The sequence below is a fragment of the Myotis brandtii genome, unplaced genomic scaffold (genome assembly GCF_000412655.1).
Source record: "Myotis brandtii unplaced genomic scaffold, ASM41265v1 scaffold536, whole genome shotgun sequence".
Lineage (NCBI taxonomy): Eukaryota > Metazoa > Chordata > Mammalia > Chiroptera > Vespertilionidae > Myotis > Myotis brandtii.
In genome coordinates, this window is record NW_005369967.1 from 1,593,334 (window position 1) to 1,612,278 (window position 18,945).

At 49.3% G+C, this 18,945-nt stretch overlaps 1 protein-coding gene across 3 annotated transcripts; it reads right to left on the reverse strand.

Annotated features, from left to right (window-relative positions):
• Window positions 1-41: 41 nt before the first annotated feature.
• Window positions 42-18,097, reverse strand: PLEK2 (pleckstrin 2). Of its 3 annotated transcripts, none has more exons than XM_014549121.1 (10): window positions 18,013-18,097; window positions 10,996-11,123; window positions 9,986-10,150; window positions 8,854-9,035; window positions 7,871-7,962; window positions 7,384-7,571; window positions 7,056-7,157; window positions 5,561-5,644; window positions 4,572-4,650; window positions 42-2,927 (listed from the first exon to the last, which is right to left on the reverse strand). In XM_014549121.1, exons 2-10 carry the CDS (start codon window positions 11,056-11,058, stop codon window positions 2,800-2,802), a joined length of 1,083 nt encoding a protein of 360 aa, XP_014404607.1. In that variant the 5' UTR covers window positions 11,059-11,123; window positions 18,013-18,097; the 3' UTR covers window positions 42-2,799. The 3 variants fall into 3 exon arrangements, with proteins under 3 accessions (XP_014404607.1, XP_014404608.1, XP_005877979.1); XM_014549122.1 differs by lacking the exon at window positions 18,013-18,097 and adding an exon at window positions 11,443-11,460; XM_005877917.2 differs by lacking the exon at window positions 18,013-18,097 and having other exon boundaries at window positions 10,996-11,126.
• Between the last annotated feature and the right edge of the window lie 848 nt (window positions 18,098-18,945).

The window sequence follows — 18,945 nt, forward strand, 5'->3', positions numbered from 1 at the left end:
CTGAGTTTGTAATTCAAAGTGGTAAGGTTGGTTTTATTTTGTTTGTTTTTTAAGATGCTGCTGCTTTAGTTATTTTGAGTCTCATCACCCAACTTGAGATTTTTTCCCCCCCATTAAAATATTCACTAGGTGTCATCTAGAGAGCTTCAGTTTTCTTTATAACGGAATAGGGATCTGTTTGAACACAATTACCATGATTTTTCTACGTTTCCATCATTTTTATCTTTAAGAACTAGTTATTTTAAAGGTATATAAATTTAAAGGTAAATAAATTCATTCATAGAAAACACATGGTTTGAACTTACAGCTACAATAACCAGGGTTTAGAAAGTCTTGAGTTACTTAGGTCTTCGTAGATTTAATCTCCGTGTACTTGAGGTACTAGATATATTAATTTTATTAAATTATTCTGACGAATAGCCATTTAAATACTTAGAAAATGAAACTGTATCCACCTTCATCAATCCAGGACTAGATTCAATATTAAAGGGACTGGAAAATAGTGTTGATGAGACAGTTTGTGCCATATGTGAAGGTTGTCCCAATCCAAAAGCTGACTTCATACAGCCATCTCCACAAGGGAGCCATGGTTGCTAGCTAGCATACCATACTGGGAATATTTAGAGGAAAATCAGGATATATTCAAAATTAGCACATAATTTTCACCTTGGGTCTTTTTGAGAAGTCAAAAAAGTCTGTAAAGCTCACAGCAGATGTCATCAAAATATAGCAGGTGCTCCTTAAATGTTTGCTATCGACAGGGAATTGGATTTTTGTTTACTGAATATTTTTATACTTCAAAAACTAATGAGAAATGCTGGTAGCCTTCATGGTGAGTGAATTTATCCATGCAGGCCTTTTCAGTTCCACAATAGTTGCAAATTCATGACCCTTGCCAGAGAAAAGATTGATACCTCAGTGATAGAACTAACTAAACTTAAAGCATACATATACCTTGCTGACCTAAAAGTATCACTTTTAAAGGACACGATAACACACCCAGCTCCAGATAACTGAAGCAACAGATTTTCAAAGGCAAGTGACCAGTTTATCCAAATCTTGGATCTCCCCCTAAAAAACCTCTTCATTAAAATTGGACAACTTCATCTACTTCCTGTTCTGCTTTGGACTGAGGTCAAGTGGTTATCAACTCAAAACTGAACCTTAGCAATAGCTTGGTTCTTAATGCATAATTAATTGAGAATGGCTGACAAAAAACATTCAAACCATTTTTTATCTTTTATACCAAAACAAGACAAACCAATACTTTGGATAATTCTAAGTGGGAACCTACAGAGACATGCTAAGCACTACATTGTGCTTAGCAATACAGTTATTACTCAGCTGGTAGACTTTCAAACATTCTCGATTTAGCTACTTTGACATCAAAAACAGTTGACTTCAAATGGTTTGGGATTTTAAAAATTAACATACTAGTACCTTGATAAGAGTTGTTCCCTGATTTGCCTCAAGGTGATGGTCATCTATTTTAAATGCGTGAGGACTCTGTCCTACGCAGTGTGGTACAGTTGTACCAGTTTAGAGAAGAAGCCATCAAACCAAATACAGTCAAATTCAGATAAACTGTTGATATCCCAAAAGCAATAAACTAATTCCAGGGACATTAGACCTGGTAAAATGCCAAACGGAAAATGGTGCTCTAAAAGGCAATCTCTTTACAATCTAAGGAATGAAGTAAAACCTCATTTGCTTGGAATTCTGATCACTCAGGTGAAGTATTATAGTTGAAATTAAGAGAATAGTTCAAACCAAGGACAAATGTTTACTTCGGAAGTATCTAGTCCCCTTAAGTGTCAGTTACAGATCTTAACCTATTCATTAAAGGAAGTCTAAGTACTTGTACTAAGCAAGAATGCTGGCAGTATCTTGTGCCAGTTTACTGTATGAACTTGAAAGCAATAAAAATGTTTTTTAAAATAATTGTATGATACAGACTTTTCACTACTGCAGGTTAACCTTCCAACAATATTTGTCTCAATGTTCACTTTAAAACCAAATATTTCATGCCTTGATTTAACTCTTTTCCTGTTTTTATCTTTCTCTGTCCTTTAGAGAGCTCTGCTCTGCTTCTTTCTATATGGTATTTTCCACAGGAAAGCTATAATTTTACCCTTTTTTTAGTATGTGTCACTAATATCTTCAACTGAGTCCATGCTTTTTCTGTGATGTGTAATACTTAATGCAAGCTTATTTTTCAAAGGAAAACAATATTCTATGAATGTTCAAGCAAAATTTTGCCACCATCCCACTTTGCAATAAAGCATGTCTTAGTCACAGAGATCACTTGAGGTGTCTTCATAATCACCTCGCTTACTTCCTATAGTCTCAAGCATGAAAAACCTTTGAAAACTGAAACTTTGGAAGGGAATTCTAATAGCCAGAAACAAATGCCAATTTTTATTAATCCTAAAGAAGGAGTTAATAGCTGTTGACAGCATTTCAGAGGCAGTGCCATGAGACTAGCTTTATTTAGTAGTATAATGTGGCCAGTTAGTGTTATAAGGCAAACCTACTTTGGTGCCCAAGGAATGGCCGGCTGTGATGATTGGCGAAAGTCAACATGCTGACGCCTAATGGCTGTTCTAGCATTTCCAGGTTGTTAACATGAAGGTGGGGAAGGAAATAGCACCGTTGCCCATTGTAATCTAGGAAACTCTTCAGTAGACTCACTCCGAAACAGTACAAAATAAAGTTACATTAACACTCATTTTCTGGGAACCTCTGTCGGTGTCATCTGGAAGGTGGGAGGAATCCTGGTCCTGGTCTCTCAGGTCCCCGTCACGTTAGCTTTTTGATAGCTTCGATCCACTCGGCTCGCTCAGCCTTGCTGCTGGCCTGGATGTAATAGTGTGTGTCGTCCTTAGTAATCACTTTGAAGAGATTTCCCTGGACGTTCCCTTTAACGCCTGGGCAGAAAAAAATCAGTGAGTAAATATCCGTGTCTGCTTTCAGCTGGAAGCAGCGGAAAATCAACTGAGATACAGACAAAAACAAATAATGAAGTATTTATTAAATACAAATGTACATGGTTAGGGAATCCCACCAGATGCGTGGTGCTTTCTTCTTTTCCTCCCTCCCATTCTCCTTTGCCTGTGTCTTAAGGCCTGCCAGTGGTATGTCTGGACAATTTTTTAAAGTATTTTTATTGATTTCAGAGAGGGAGGGATAGAAACATCAATGACGAGAGAGAATCATTGGTTGTCTGCCTCCTGCATGCACCCCACTGGGCCCGAAACTGGGGCACAGTTCGATGCTCAACTACTGAGCCACTCCGGCCAAGCTGTCTGGACATTCTTGGAAGCCTTCGTGGCCTGCTACCTATGCTAACCCTAGATCTACAATTTCGTTCACATAAAAGAATTTAGTATCTATACTAATAAAAGCCCAGTGGTGTCACACCCTCACGCGCGACATCGTCACAAGATGGCCACCACAAAGATGGCTGCCACAAGATGGCCACGTGCACAGCAGAGGCGGGGCCCGGCCTCCGCTCTGTGCGGTGAGGCCTGGGGGTCTCGCTGCTCGGCACAGTGCGGAGGAGGCCAGTCCCAGCGTCTTGGCTGCCTCACGTAGGAGGCGGGTCCCAGCGGAGGAGGCAGGTTGCGGCAGGGGAGGGCAGTTGGGGGCAATCAGGCCAGCAGGGGAGCAGTTAGGTGTTGATTGGGCTGGCAGGGGAGCGGTTAGGGGGCGATCGGGCTGGAGGCAGAAGCGGTTAGGGACAATCAGGCAAGCGGTTAGGAGCCAGCAGTCCCAGATTGTGAGACATCCCCCGAGGGGTCCCAGATTGGAGAGGGTGCAGGCCAGGCTGAGGGACCACCCTCCCCCCATGCACAAATTTCGTGCACTGGGCCTCTAGTGTTTATATAAAGAGAAGGCACAGATTTAGGATTTGACTTTAAACTGTTTAACTTCTTTGAACCTCAATTTCCACATCCATAAAATGGGAATGATACTATCTTCCTACCCTAGCTGGTTAGTGTGACAATAGATATTAAAGTGTGTCCTGCCCTAACCGGTTTGGCTCAGTGGATAGAGCATCGGCCTGTGGACTCAAGGGTCCCAGGTTTGAGTCTGGTCAAGGGCATGTACCTTGGTTGTGGGCACATCCCCAGTAGGGGGTGTGCAGGAGGCAGTTGATCGATGTTTCTCTCTCATTGATGTTTCTAACTCTCTATCCCTTTCCCTTCCTCTCTGTAAAAAATCAATAAAATATATATTTTTTTAAGTTTAAAATAAATAAATAAAGTGTGTCCCTAACCCTTAAACACTGTGTAAGCTAATATTATTCTTAGGTGGAAGCTTATGGACCAGTAAACAGAGAAATTGAGGGGAAAGTATTAGACAAGGATTATACAGCTGTATTGTTAAAACACTAAGAACACAGGCCCTTTTCTCTAATTCTGAAACTGGCTTCAAAACTCACACCATTCATGGTCTCATTGAGAAAGCCCTACTCAGCTCCCACAGCTCAGTCCTTCGTTGGCAGAGCATTACTGAGAGTGCAGGAGGGAGGCCTGAGATCTCAGGCCGGGGCCAAAGCTGGACCTTACCGGTGGGAACGCCATTGTCCTCCAGAGCAGACACGAGTGAACCACGAAGGGAAAACCCACCCACTGGCCGGTTCTCTTCCTGCAGAGGGAAGGAGACCTATTAGGAATTGTGAATGGACAAAAGGGAAGAGCTGCACCCTCGCCTATAACCACCCTCAGCTGTGCCAGCCAAAGAAGTCGGCGAGAGTCATGTATAACGAACTTGGCCTTCTTGCAGCCAACCTACAAGCACCGGTGAGGAAGTTTGGTCTCTGTTTCTCACCAGCTACAGCAGGGCCACAGCCCTCCCTGACCCTCGGCTCCCGCTGTGGTCTGTCAGGGCCCCAGGGCCCCCTTCACGCTCCTTCACATCCTGACAAGCTCAGTGAGGAAGGAACTGCCCAGGCTTCACTCTTTCAAAAAATGAATGAAATTCCTACATCTTCCAAAGTCAAGGTTGAACAGGCCATCTGAAAAGCCATTTTTCTTCACTTTTGACTGAAATTAGATAAACTCAGCATGCAATAATAGTATTATCTGAAACTCAGAATAGCAATTCTTCAATCAGTTAGAAAAAAAATAAAATTAGTAAATTATGGCTTAAATATTAAATAGTAAAAGAAAGTTTGCAAAACATTGGTGGAGACAAGAGGCTGAGGGAACAGAATCCCTGGGATCTGTGGAGAGAAAGGGGTGAAGAGCTGGGAAGCACCAGGTTGGCGTCGGCCAGCCCCTCACCTCCCCAGCCACGTGGCAAGCTTTGCAGAGACTAAAAGATGCTTTTCCTCACAAAATAATGAAGATCCGCGGAGCAGGCAATGACGTGATGAAATCAAAGAGCAACCCTCCCTTTTAAGAGTAGCTGGGTTGTGGGAGGAAAGGCATAGTGTGGCGGAAGTTATGGTAGGGATGCTGAGTTAAGGAAGGATGAGGAGCCAGCTGCCTGGGATGCTTGGGAGAGAAGAATCTGGAAGCCTCACCCGGGTACCAAGTGAGCGCACGGTACTCACTTTGGAAGGGTCGTAGTAATGCAGGAACGCCGGCTCCTTCCTCAGAACAAAGCGCCGCACCTTCCAGTTCTTCCTCTTGTGGCCCTGCAGTCAAGAAAGGGCCAAGGCTGCTGGGTGACAGCTCTGAGTCCCTCCCTCCAACGTCTTGTATCGAATGCCAAACCTCCAAGCCCGCTGGCTCCATGGGACCACTTTCTAAGAAGAGCCTGCCGGAGCCCAAGGATGGCAATGATGTGTCATGGAGGTCCCTGCTTAGGGACACTTAGCAAAAACACTGTCCCCTGTAGTTGAGTTGACAGAGCCGAAGAGGGTCAGCGCTGAAGGAAAAAGGGACATTCCCCAGACACCCCTCAGGACACAAGGAGGACAGGGAGGCAGCAGGTGCCACTGGACTGAGAGCTCACAGGCGAAGTTGAACCCAAGGGCACCAAGTCAAGCGTCAACTTGTTCCCCAAACAAACCTATAGCTGCATGCACACATGCGCACACATTTACAGTAAAAACCACTTTACCGTTCTGCAGCAGAAAAGTAAGGAAGATCAATTAGGTGCTACAATCTAAATGTGTAAGATATAGACGACCTTTGGCGTCACCCCCTAGATCACAAAGCTTCCTTCCCCCTCCAGTCTGAACACCGAGTCCCTCCCATGCCCTCCTGGTGGCCTCCCGTCGGGCAGTTTCATAATGTAAATAATCTGAGAGCAGATGGGGATCCTCGTGTGCAAGAACCAGGTGACAGCCACAGGTGCTCTGGGTAACAACGGGAATGGTGCTGCGCAGCACACGTGTCCGTGGTGCAGACAGGCACGTGCACACGTGTGTGAGGTGCACGCCAACACAGGGGCCGTGCAGAGGCCCGCGGACACTGCCTGCACTGTCACGCAGTCCTTCTGTTCCCGAACAGCCTTTCTGTCGGGCACAGGTAGAAATGCCGTGACATGCTGTCTCCTGCTTGACAGGGCTGCCCTCCCAAACACGGCGAGGAGTGGTGGCCATGGTCAGTTTTCAGACACTGGGATGACCCTGTAAAATTTCATCTTCAACCTACTGAGGTGGGTTGTCCGGAAAGTGTATGGAGGGGGCGTGCAGAGTCCCACAAAAGAAGGCAGAGACCCCAGAAAGCCTCGGAGAGCAGAAGGCAGCAGATGCAACCACCAACCCAGGAGGCAATGCCCTCCGGACACATATGAACGAAGGCATTTTTTAATGTTGCCGTCATTACTGTGTGTACCTTTTCCCTGAACACCCCGGTGTCTGGGACGCATGGGGGGGGCAGGGTTGGGAGAGGGTGTGTGGGGGGGGATCGGGGGATGAGGGAGGAGTGAGGGTGGGCACATGCATCCCCTTGTCCTGCTCCCGGTGGCAGCTGCTGGACCCTGCTTTAGCTCATCCTGCTGATTAGTGCCTCCAGCAGCCTCAGCCCTTCCCACCCTTTGGGAAATTCCCGCCTCCCCTGAGGTTGAGACTGTCCATGCCCGCTCCAAGGCAGCCATACCTGCTTGGCCAGATAGCCTTGCTTTATCACCGTGCCACTCAACTCCATGGTGCTCAGATTAATGTCTTCCCTGAGACTTATCTTCGTCTTGTAGCTCTCAGCCTCGTGGGAAGAAAACAAGGATTCTGTCACAAAAAGTCCCAGTTACAGGCTGTGGGGGCTACCATGGAAAAAAGGAAAATCCTTCACAGAGAAACCCATTCCACCTGGGGGTGAAGCTGTCCCCCAACCCGAGGCCTCACCCCTGACTGTGGACCCCTTGCCCCGACTCTGTGGCCGCCCCCTTCCCTCTACCCTGGTAGCAAGAGGAACCCTCTCCATAACTTACAAAGGTGTACAGGGCCGTGGAGTCATCCAGGAACTGCTCGGCCAGGTCCCCAGAGCGCACGGCTCCCGTGCTCCGGGCGCCGACTGGCTTCAGGAAGTTCTCCTCCAGGAGCATGGAGGCCAGGGTCACGGCCTCCAGACGGTTGGCTGCAAAGCCGTTGGAGATGAGCCAGTCCACCAGGGAGGAGCCTGCATCAGAGCAAGGGCAGCGCCAGTCAGACCACAGCCTACCGTCCGGCGTCCTGGGGTGGGGGCCTGGCTGTGTCCTCACTGGCGTGGACCTCCTGGGCGGCCTTGGGGCTCTGCACAAGAGCAGACCAATGGCCACCCCTGCTGCGTGGAGCTGTGGCCACACCCACACGTGGCCATCTCAGGCCAGCCTGTTGGTCAGCAGGCAGCTCTGGCCTCAACACAAGCTGGTCAAGCACAGCTACGTCCCAGTTCACCACGCCCCAGGTTTCCACTTCCCCCCGAGAAGGAAGGCTCACCATTGAAGGTCTTTTTGTAGGTGCTTCCCTGCTCCAGGTTGGGGCTTGGCCGGATTCCACTCCCGCTGTCGTGCATCTTGTCCACGATGCCACTACACGGGAGGAAGGCAAGGACAGGGGCCCCTCATCACACTGACAGATAGGAGAAAGGGCCTACGGGTAGTGAACAAGTGGCAAACGGCGCGATACGCACCACAGAGAAAGAGGGGGCAGAATGTGAGAGGTAGGTAGGATTTTAGATCTTTTTTTTTTCATGCTCATCTAAATGTTCTAATATTTCTATCCTAGACAGTTATTGCTTTTGTAGTAAAACTAAAGAGCTGTGACTTCTGCTGCTTGGGGGTTAGGAGTTTTTTCTATAAATGGGCTGTTGCAAGTTTCCATGATGGGAACTCCTTTCATACACCCCCACTTTACACTCTCGCCTCCACTGCCGACCTGCTTTCCTGCTGTTCTGTGGGATGATTCCTGCCACCCATGGAAGGTCTTTTCTCATTTGCTGGTTATGTACTTGGGCTGGGAAGCCCTTGAGACGGGACCTTGTTTATCCCCATTTGCATCTCCTGAGGATCTAGTGCAGTAGGCGCTCAAGAACTATGTCTTGAGTGAATGAATGAATGAGTAGATGAGGAACACTACAGGGCAAGAATGCAACTGCTTCCAGAACACATCATTCTTGCCACCAGGGGGCGAACATGGCCAGGATTGGTGAGTGGAGGTTCCTGGAGCTGTGCCGTAGCCCTGAGCACCTGGCTGAAACTGGAGGTGGGCTGAAGCAGCCGAGGCCCCAAAGGGTTACGTAGGAGCAGGGCCATTCCCAGGCAGAGAAAATAATACAAACAGGGCAGTGACAGCCAAAGGCCCTGAAGCATGTTGGTGGAAGCAGCCAGGCCCAATTAGCAACAACAGAGCCTCCTCCCCATCCACAGAGGGAGAGGCCGCAGCAGAGGCAGGCAGAGCGCGGACAGGGGTGGGGCACTCACTGCAGGCTGATGTGAGGGGTCAGCTTGAAGGAGTTTCTCTGTATGTGGAGCTGCTGGACCTTCCCCGGCTGCCCAGCGTGAATCGCCCCTGTGATCTCAAAGGCCCAGGCGTCCCTGTCCTCCCGAGAACAGGCCTCCAGGAAATATTCTGTGGATGTGCGAGTCTTCAGCTTAATGAGGAGCTGCGGGGAGAGACAGCCAGCCGGACCGGCACTCAGACGTAAGGTACCTTCTTTATGGATCTAGCAATCTTACTAGGAACCGAGCTTCCTTCCTCCTGTTAGTCTTCCTAACAGTTTTCATCAGTCCATTCGCTCACTCAAAACCTTCAGTGGCTCCCCTCCCCATTCCCTCCACGTGGCCCCCGCCATTCTCCCACGGCTCCCTCAGGGAGCGTTTTCCCTTGGCCACACTGGCCATCCTCATCTCCAAATCCATCCCTCCCTCTCCCCGCACTTCTACCCAAGACTGGAACGTCCACCTGCCTGGAACGTCTGCCTCTCTCCTCTTCTAGATCTTTGCCCCCGTCTCCATTCCTTGCAAAGCCGCACCTGACCCAGCCGGCTCCCTCCTCTGCGGATACAGTGCTCTCTACGGCTAGTAATGTTGGAACCACCCTTTGAAACACTGAATGTGTTTCAATTAACCACCTGCTTTCCTAATAAGATTATTAACTGGAGAAGAAGCGATCTTACTATTTTCTTCCTCGACTCCTCCAAGCCTAGCTAATTTCTTGGCACATACTGGGCCTTCGAGAAATGATTGAGTCAGACACTTTTTTGATGGTAGGGTGGATGCTGCCCCTGGCTTTTGGAACATGCACCCGTTGGGGACGAAAGCCATCATATTGCTTTGATGACTCACATTTTTTTCAGTGCCTCCCAGCCTACAGGATCCCCATCGCATCCATGGGACCTGGGCATCATTTTTTATCCCATTTTATAGACGAGGAGCTAAGGCTCAGAGAGGTTCATTACTTGCCCAAGGCCCAGCATGTGGTGCGGCCAGGATTGGAACCAGGTTTTTCAATAACTCAGCTCTTCCCATGACCCACACCCCCTTCACCAGAGGCCCGGGAGGGGAGGAGGGGGGTCCGGGGCAGGGAGGAACTGGGAAGCCGGCCTTCACTTACGGGTCGATTTTCATACTCCAGGCAGGGGCAGGTGATGGTGCAGCCATCCAGGAGGATCTGGCCCTTGGGAGGGTTCACCTTCCGACCCCCCTCGAGCTTGTAGTACAGCAGCGTGTTCTGCCGAAGGACGAACCATCGCGCCTTCCAGTTGTGGACAATGTGACCCTGAGGACAGACAGCAGAGCCCTGTGGTGAGGTGGCTGGGGGACAACACTGTGTCCAGGGAGAGGGGTCCCATGGTGCAGGTGGCCAGCCATTCTCCAGGCATTGGCCTTCTCTTTCCTACTTGGCCTTTTTTTCTGGCTATAAACCTTGAAAGACACTGCTAAGTATTATCAGGAGACAGACATTGCTAACATTCAGTATTTCCTTCTAGTCTTTTTTCCTTTTAGTATTTACTTTCTAGTTGTTTTTTTTAAATCAGGACTATATTGCATATACTTTTATTTTCTAGGTTTTTGTTTTGTTGAGCTTTGCTGAGTATCATCTCACACCATTAAATTTCTCTAAAATATTTTTAAAATATATTTTTATTGATTTCAGAGAGGTTGAGCTTTGAGTATCATCTCACACCATTAAATTTCTCTAAAATATTTTTAAAATATATTTTTATTGATTTCAGAGAGAAGAAAGGAGAAGGAGAGAGAGATAGAAATATCAATGAGAGAGAAACATCCTTCAGCTGTTTCCTGCACGCCCCCTACTGGGGAACCAGGAGAGGACACTCAACCAACTGAGCCACACCGGACAGGCTAAAACGTATTTTTAAATGACCACTAGGTGGATGCATCGTTTACTTGTCAAGCTCCTGCCTTTGTAACAGGTTGTTTCGTTTTTCACTATTATAAACAATTCTGCAATGAATATCCTTGCATATAAATTTTGATCTGCATCTGATTTTTTTCCCTTAGGATATATTCCTAGAAAGACTATTGCTAGTCAAAGGATGTGGGCAATTTGTAAAACCGAAGCCACACATGGTCTAGCAGTGCTAGGAGGCCAAGTCTTACCTGCCGCGCCAGGCCTACAAGGCAGGGTAGTTTGGGAGCTCTCAGAAGGACCATAGAGTCCATGGATAGCACAGTCCAATGAAGGCAGAGAGCCTGTTTCTAGAACAGACCAGAGGATGGGGGGGTGTCTGCTGAGGAATCAGAAAGGAATGGATTTAGAACACACTCATGAATCTACTTTCTTGGCATGTTTTCCGGAGCAGAGCCCGACACGGGCTAGATCAGGGGTGGGCAAACTTTTTGACTCGAGGGCCACAATGGGTTCTTAAACTGGACCGGAGGGCCGGAACAAAAGCATGGATGGAGTGTTTGTGTGAACTAATATAAATTCAAAGTAAACATCATTACATAAAAGGGTACGGTCTTTTTTTTTTAGTTTTATTCATTTCAAACGGGCCGTAGTTTGCCCACGGCTGGGCTAGATTCTAACCAAGAGATGCACTTCACCTGAATCAGAGACCATTTCCCGATTCGCTCATTTCCTCACCGAGCGCCTATTCCCTGCGGCCCTCACACCTGCCTGCTGTGACTCTATGCCGTGCTCGGTGTGTGCTGAGTGCTGCTGGGGAGACAACAACTGTATTGACCTCAGGAGCACTGGCCTGCACCCAAACAGAATTGACTGTGGCAACGAAATCAGACTTCTAACAGAGTTCACCTGACAGGAGCTCCTTACTGCGTCCAAGTGTTCCCACGCTGCCTGCTGATCAAGCTGTTCACACGAGAGCACTCAGGCCGTCAAGTTGAACTTGACACTTTTGCTCTCTCCACTCTGTCCCGCACTTAGAGCCCATGTGTGAGATGACAGCTAACAGCTTTCCTTGACATGGCAGACATGTTTAAAGAAACAAAAAAGATTTGTCTCTGACTCCTCAGCAGTTGGGGTTCTCTATTGCCCTGCCCCTGGCCTGTCCTGATGATGCTGTGGGGGGGCCCCTGCAGTAGGGTCGGCAGCAAATTGCTGGCACACAGGTTACAGCTGGTGCAGTGAGAGGAGAAGGTGATCTAAGTTGATGATATGGGTGCTGATGTGAGGTAGAGAAGGGGCAAGGATGAAATAATCTTCAACTTAAAACACAGGTGTTATGAGCTGAATTATGTGTCTCCCCCCAAAAAAGATACATTGAAGCCGTAACCCCCACTACCTAAGAATGTGACTATTCGGAGATAAGGCCTTGAAAGAGGTGATTAGGTTAAAATAAGGCCTTGGGTGGGCCCTAATCTAACCTGTTTTGGGTCCTCAGAGCAAGAGGAAATTTGGACACACAGAGACGCATCAGGGAGACGTGTGCACAGAGGAAAGACCGTGTGGACGCACAGTAAGAAGGTGGCCACGTGCAAGCCGAGGAGAGAGGCCTCAGAGGAAACCAATCCTGCTGACACCTTGATTGTGGACTCTAGCCTCCAGAACTGGGAGAAAGTAAATCCCTCTTGTCTAAGCCATGTCTGTGGTATTTTGTTACAGCGGCCCGAGCAAATTAAATCACCAGGGAAAGCCCTGGCCGGTTTGGTAGAGTGGATAGAGCATCAGCCTACGGACTGAAGGGTCCTGGGTTCGATTCCAGTCAAGGGCACATGTCTGGGTTGTGGGCTCGACCCCCAGTGGCGGGGTGTGTAGGAGGCAGCTGATCAGTGATTCTCTCTCATCGTTGATGTTTCTATCTCTCTCTCCCTCTCCCTTCCCCTCTGAAATCAATAAAATATGTATTTTTTAAATAAATCACCAGGGAAAGAAAAAAGGAGGCAGGAGATGTTACAGAGAAAAGTGTAACCAGCAGAGGTTGAGCAGAACAAGCCAATAAGTAGATATTGTTCCTTTCTGGACAACATGCTACATTTCCCAGAATCCCTGGCACAAAGGGAGCAGGTAGCTGACCAAGTTGCTGCCAGTCACATGCATTGAAGCCTGTTTGGCAGCAACCAAACATGGGAAACAGGAAGTTGTGGCAAGGACGTCTGGAAGAACAGATGCGGTTCTGCCACCAGCCCCAGGGTTATCGCCACAAGTGGCAGTGGCAGCCGTGGTTCCCACTGGAAACGTCTGGGGTGGGGGGGGCTGTTGGGCATTTTTGTCTGGCTGCAGCATCCCTGGCTGTATGGCATCCCAGCCAGGTTCTCAGGCCCTCCCAAGCACTCCTGAGTTCCTTAATATTTATTATTCTCCGTGAAACCCCTACTGTTCAAACTCGCTAGGGTGTGTGTTATAAGCAGCTAAGAGTCCTGACTGCTGGCAAAGGAGAGAGGGCTGAGGAGAAAGGCTGGTGAGAGGGATTTACTGTGTAGATAGAAAAATCAGAGCAGCTGGTGGTCCTTGTAAAAAATGTTCAGATTCTGTGACCCAATAATCCCACGTACCGGGTCCTGTGCTAAGTAAACGTTAGGTTTTATGTATTGAGACCATCAAAGGATCATAACTTATCAGCGTAAAAACATGCAAATATTCTGATGTGTAACAATACTGTGTGGCTGCCGTGGAGGGATTCCAGCCTCACAGATGGCAGGAGAGGCCATGGGGGGGGGGGTCCCCAGGTCAGACCCAGCGCAGCCATGGCCTCTGTCATGAGCAAAGCACTCTTACTTGCATTACTTCATATGAGACCCAAAAACAACTCTACTGTTATTTTAGAAAATTTCTGGAAGGATACCCCCAAAATGTTAGTGCCCATCCTCTCTGGGCACTGAGACTGGATGTGGGGACTTAAAATGGAAACTTATTTTTCATTTCCCAACCTTATGTTTCTAGTTTTTTAAAAATAATATGCACGTGTTATTTTTATAATGGAAAGTGAATTTAAATTCAAATAAACAAAAATCCGGACAAGATGATTAGGGAAAGCATTCATTCATTTATCTTTTCATTCAACAACCAGTGACTAAATGCTACTGCACCAAGCACCGTGCTGGTAGCAGCGACACCAAGATGAACATCTGACCCAAGACAGTGGGGGAGACGGATGACGACCCCACTCGTGTGGTGAGTTCCGGGACAGATGACTGATGCCCCCCACGATCCCCACCTCCTGGTATTCACACCCTGTGCAGTCTCTTCCCACACAGAACAGGGGTTGGTCTGTGTGACCAAGAGAATATGGCAGAGTGATGGTTTGTCACTGCTGACATCAGGTTATAAGACTCTGTAGTTATAGACTTGGGCTCTCTCTCTCGCTCTCTCTCTCTCTCTCTCTCTCTCTCCTGCCCCCCCCCCCACTCTGGGAAAAGTTAGCTGCCACATTGTGAGCAGCCCCTATGCAGAGTGAAGTAGAAACTGAGGCTCCAGCCACTACCCATGTGAGTGAGCTTGGACAGGGGTCCTCCAGCCAGCCAAGCCTTGGGCAACATTTTGGCTACAACCTCATGAGCGTCTCTGAGCCAGAACCTTGCAGCTGAGCTGGTCCCGGTTACCTGACCCTTAGAGACCGTGTGGGGTGATAAATGTTTGTTGTCTAAGACGTTAAGCTTTGGGGTAATTGTTACACAATAACAGATAATCAATGTAGGGCGTGATGCAAACCCCAGGACGGAGGTCATTCTGAGGTGGAGGAGGAGCGGATCCTGGGCTGAGTGCTGAAGGTTATGAGGAGTGGGCCAGGTTAGGAGGGCAGGAGGGGAGAGCAGCAAACTGCTGCGAATCTGGAAAACTCCAAATAGTTCTGGGGGGGCGCGGGGGGCCTCAGAGGCTGTGAGGAAGGGATGAGGGACCAGTCGGCTTCAGATCCTGTCTGCAGAGTTTGATCTTTATATTGCAGCCTGAGGGGAGGTTTTGAAGACTTCTAAGTGGAAGGACGACAAGCGTAAGTCCTCCGGTTAAAAAGGTCACGGGACTGGGACCGCGCTGTGGCCCTGCGGGAATGAAGCAGCCACACGCGGGCAGCTCAGCCGGAGCTGCGGCAACGATCCACAGGACGGGATGAGAGCAGCTGCTCTACAGAGAAGCCTCTCGGTGCTCACAGGGCCCAGGGGCCTGGTCCAAAGTCCCAGGCAAAGGAGGTCAGAGGCTGCAACACAGTGGGATAAGCTGAACAAGGCCCTCCACCTGGGCAGTTTCCCGTCTCCAGCTCCTTGTCTGCAAGTGGCTGGCTGGGGCCAGAAGCCGGCTAACTCATGAGCCCCTAAAGCTTCTTCAGGGGAAGGAGGGGAGTCTATAAGCTGGATGGCGACCCTCGGACCGAAAGTTACAGCTGGAGGGACCCTTTGAAAAAGCCTATACTCAGAACTGTCATGATGAGGAAACTGAGCCTCAGAAAGGTCTTGCCCAAGACCCTACAACCGCAAAGAAGCAGATATGCTACTTGCTATGGGTTGAATTATGTCCCCGCAAAAGGCATTGAAGTCTTAACAGCTGGTACCTCTGGGTGGGATCTCATCTGGCAACAGGGTCTTTGCAGATGTAATCAGGTTGAGATAAAGTTACACGGGGTTAGGGTGGCCCCAGTGCCACTAATAGGACCGGTGTCCTCATAGAAAGAGGACGATTTACGCACTGAGAGGCACGTGGGGAGAAGATGGTCATGTGACGATGGAGGCAGAGATGGGGAGATGCACCTCCAAGCCAACGGACACCGAGGATTGCCTGCGTGAGGTCACAGAAAATACATATATTGGTCTCTGCCCCACGTACTGGCACAGAGGTCCTGAAACCCTTGTAATTTCCCCGGTGATGTCAGTGTCTTTATTCTAGTGAGGCAACTCTGGGTGGGCTCCGGATGGCTCCTGGATAGGGGCTGATCCCCGGAAAGACCAAGCCAGGAGGAGCAGCTTGGAATTTCCAGCCCGGCACACCCATTCTCTTGAGACAGGGAAGGGGCTGAGATGGAGTTAATGATCAATCGTGCCTATGAGATGAAGCCTCCATAAAAATCCCCACAGGCCGGGTTCAGAGAGCTGCTGGGTGGTGAGCACTGGGAGAGTGGTGTGCTCGGAGAGGGCTTAGAAGTGCACATCCCTTCCCATATACCCTGCCCTGTGCGTCTCGTCCATCTGGCTATTGTATCCTTTAGCATATGCTTTAATAAACTGCTGGCCCTAGCCGGTTTGGCTCAGTGGATAGAGCATCAGCCTGTGGACTGGAGGGTCCTGGGTTCGATTCCGGTCAAGGGTACATGCCCAGGTTGTGGGCTCAATCCCCAGTGGGGGGCGTGCAGGAGGCAGCCAGTCGATGATTCTCTCTCATCATTGATGTTTCTATCTCCCTCTCCCTCTCCCTGCCTCTCTAAAATCAATAAAAATATATTTTAAAAAATAAATAAAATAAGCTGGTGAACATAAGTAAGTGTTTCCCTGAGTTCTGGGAGCCACTCTAGCAAATTAATCAAATCCAAGGAGTGGGACATTTGGGACTTCCCACCAGGCCTGTGACTACGGCTGAAGTGTGTGTGTGGGAGGGGGGATGGGCAGTCTTGTGGGACTGAGCCCTCAGCCTGTGGAACCTGACACTATCTGTGTGTCAACTGTGTCAGAATTGAGTTAAATTGTAGGATACCCAGCAGGTGTCACAGAGAACTGCTTGGTGGGGGAAAACATTTGGTGACCAGAAGTGTCAGCAGTGGAGTGTTCTGTGCAAAAGTAAAGGAGACTCACAGCATAAACAGAGAGAGAGAGAGAGAGAGAGAGAGAGAGAATTGCTTGGTGGGGGAAAACATTTGATGACCAGAAGTGTCAGCAGTGGAGTGTCCTGTGCAAAAGTAAAGGAGACTCACAGTATAAACAGAGAGAGAGAGAGAGAGAGAGAGAGAGAGAGAGAGAGAGAACGAACCAGGTTTCTCCCTACATTGGAAGGAAAAAAATCTGGGTGTTTCCTTGACAGCCTGCAAATGCCAGAAGCAGAAGAGGCAACGACACATTCTCCCCTACTAGTTTCAGGAGGAAACCCTTGATTTCAGACTTCTAGCCTCCAGAACTCCTTCTAGACTTTTCTCTGCTACGTACATTTCCCCTTACTTATGCCTTTAGCATTTTTACTCTTTAAGTTATAATATTATGAACATTTTAAACATCATTTACTTAATCATTTGTCTACTTTGGGGGAGGAGGTATATAGGTAGTTTCCAGTTTTTCACTACATACGCAACACTTTGTTCATAAGCCTTTTATGGTGTTTCCTGGGGATAGAGCCCGACTAATGAAATTTCTAGGCTGAAGCATGTTAACCTTCCATTTTCTAAGTGTGCCATTCAAGGAATGAAGGGGGCAGCGATGTCTGAAGTGCTCCCGCCTCTTCCGAAAGGAAAAGCGGTCCTACCCACGCTGAACCTGGCTTCCTCCCCCCACCCCACCCCTCCTTCAAAGCCAGGCCTAGTGAGCAGCCTGCGTTTTGCCTGGAGTTCTGCTTCTTTCTTGTCTGGGCAGAATTAGGAGCCAAACCCTTCATGCCCCTGCCTGCCCCTGCTTCACCCTCAGCGTGATGACTGTTCTGTGCTCTGGGCTTCCAGCTACGGCCCTGCCCATCTCTGAACCCAAACCCTCCTACAGCTGGAATGAGCTTTATGTATTTCAGCCAAGCCCCCACTGTGTGTTTTTGGGGTCAGACCTGTGGACTGTCCTCACTTCTCTGCACCCTGGACTCTGTGAGCCGGACATGCAGGACTGGCAGCCTGTGCAGAAGAGAACTCACATCCTCCCCTCTGGTCCCCTGACTCTGCCTGGCCGCAGGTGGGGAATCCGGTAAGCTAACCCCTGGGAATGTGGGGGGCGGGGGAGCGGGGGAGGAGACCCACAAGGGGCATTCTGAGGGAGTCTGTCCTCCACAGGCCCCTACCAGGACCCAGCTTCCCAACACCCCCTGCCCAGCTCAACACCTTCCCTCACACTTCAGAAGTGGAGGTGCATCTGCCTCCACAAACCACAAGGCACCAGCCTACGGCTTTAATCGCAGTGGCATGAAGCAGGAGTGGAATTTTGTACCTGCTTGAATGCAATCTGACCCTTGATCCGGCATTAGCACTCCTACTTACAGTTTTGAGCAAACAACACACCCACCCTCCTCTATCAAACAAGGTGTAACATGACAGGCTGCATCACCTACGGACATGGAGACTCCAGGGCCGATCTGGCCACCCGAGGCGGCAATGGAAAGGAGAGCACAGCCACCCCTCTCTGTCAGCCCCTCCCAACGCTGTAAGCTCACCCCCAGCTTTTATGGTCTGCTGCTATGTTAGCAAAAATGCCGAGCATGAACACCAATGCTAGAAGCACTTTATCATTTTCTACCGTGATCCTGTGCCCCGTTTTTGTCTGGACTCCTGCCTGCTGTGGGAAAGGCCACGTGGGCTGACGGGGAAGCACTGGGGATGGAGGGGCCAGTCCTATCTGCGGTTGGCCCTGGGGTTCTGGGTGGAGGATTTCGTCTTTCTAACCCTCGGTCTCCTCGTCTGTGATAGAGCGATAACGATGCCCACCCTGCGGTGGGCGGGAAAGGGTTTGGCGTAGACCTGAGTGGGTGTAATCCTCTGCGTCACGCACTAGCACCCAGATCCTGAGCCAGTTACCCTGCCTCTGTGCGTTTTGTGTTCCCCTTGGAGAAGGGGGGTCATGTGGTCCCACCTGTGGGAGGATTGAAGGAGACAGTGTCGTCCCCCACCCCCTACACACACACACACACACACACACGCACGCACAGTACACGCCTAAGAAGCACAGGCCTCCTCCTTGCTCCCGGGTTATTGTGAAGCGTACAGGCGGGAATTACATGGATGGGCACTGTGAACTACAGGCGCGTTTACGTTGCTTTAATCCATCAGATTGAAATACTACCTACTTTAATAAGTTGTTGTCATTACGATAGCCGCTTCGGTGGCCACCACCCGCACCCCATCCACGCTAATCGGGACTGGCCTGGCCTGTGCCCCGGCATTTTTCCGTAGAAAGCTGTCCGCCGGCTCTCCCCGCGAACACAGCTCTGCCCCGCAGAGCCCCAGGCGCCCGATCCGCCCTGGAGCGGAGCTGGGCAGGCTG

Coding starts and splice junctions, on each gene's coding strand:
- PLEK2 (XM_014549121.1), bottom strand. CDS start 11,058: ATGGACTCTATGGTCCTTCTGAGAGCTCCCAAACTACCCTGCCTTGTA. Junction 7,158..7,383: donor CCACGGCCCTGTACACCTTT/GTAAGTTATGGA, acceptor TCTTCCCACGAG/GCTGAGAGCTACAAGACGAA. Junction 5,645..7,055: donor AAGGCTATCTGGCCAAGCAG/GTATGGCTGCCT, acceptor TCTTGACTGCAG/GGCCACAAGAGGAAGAACTG.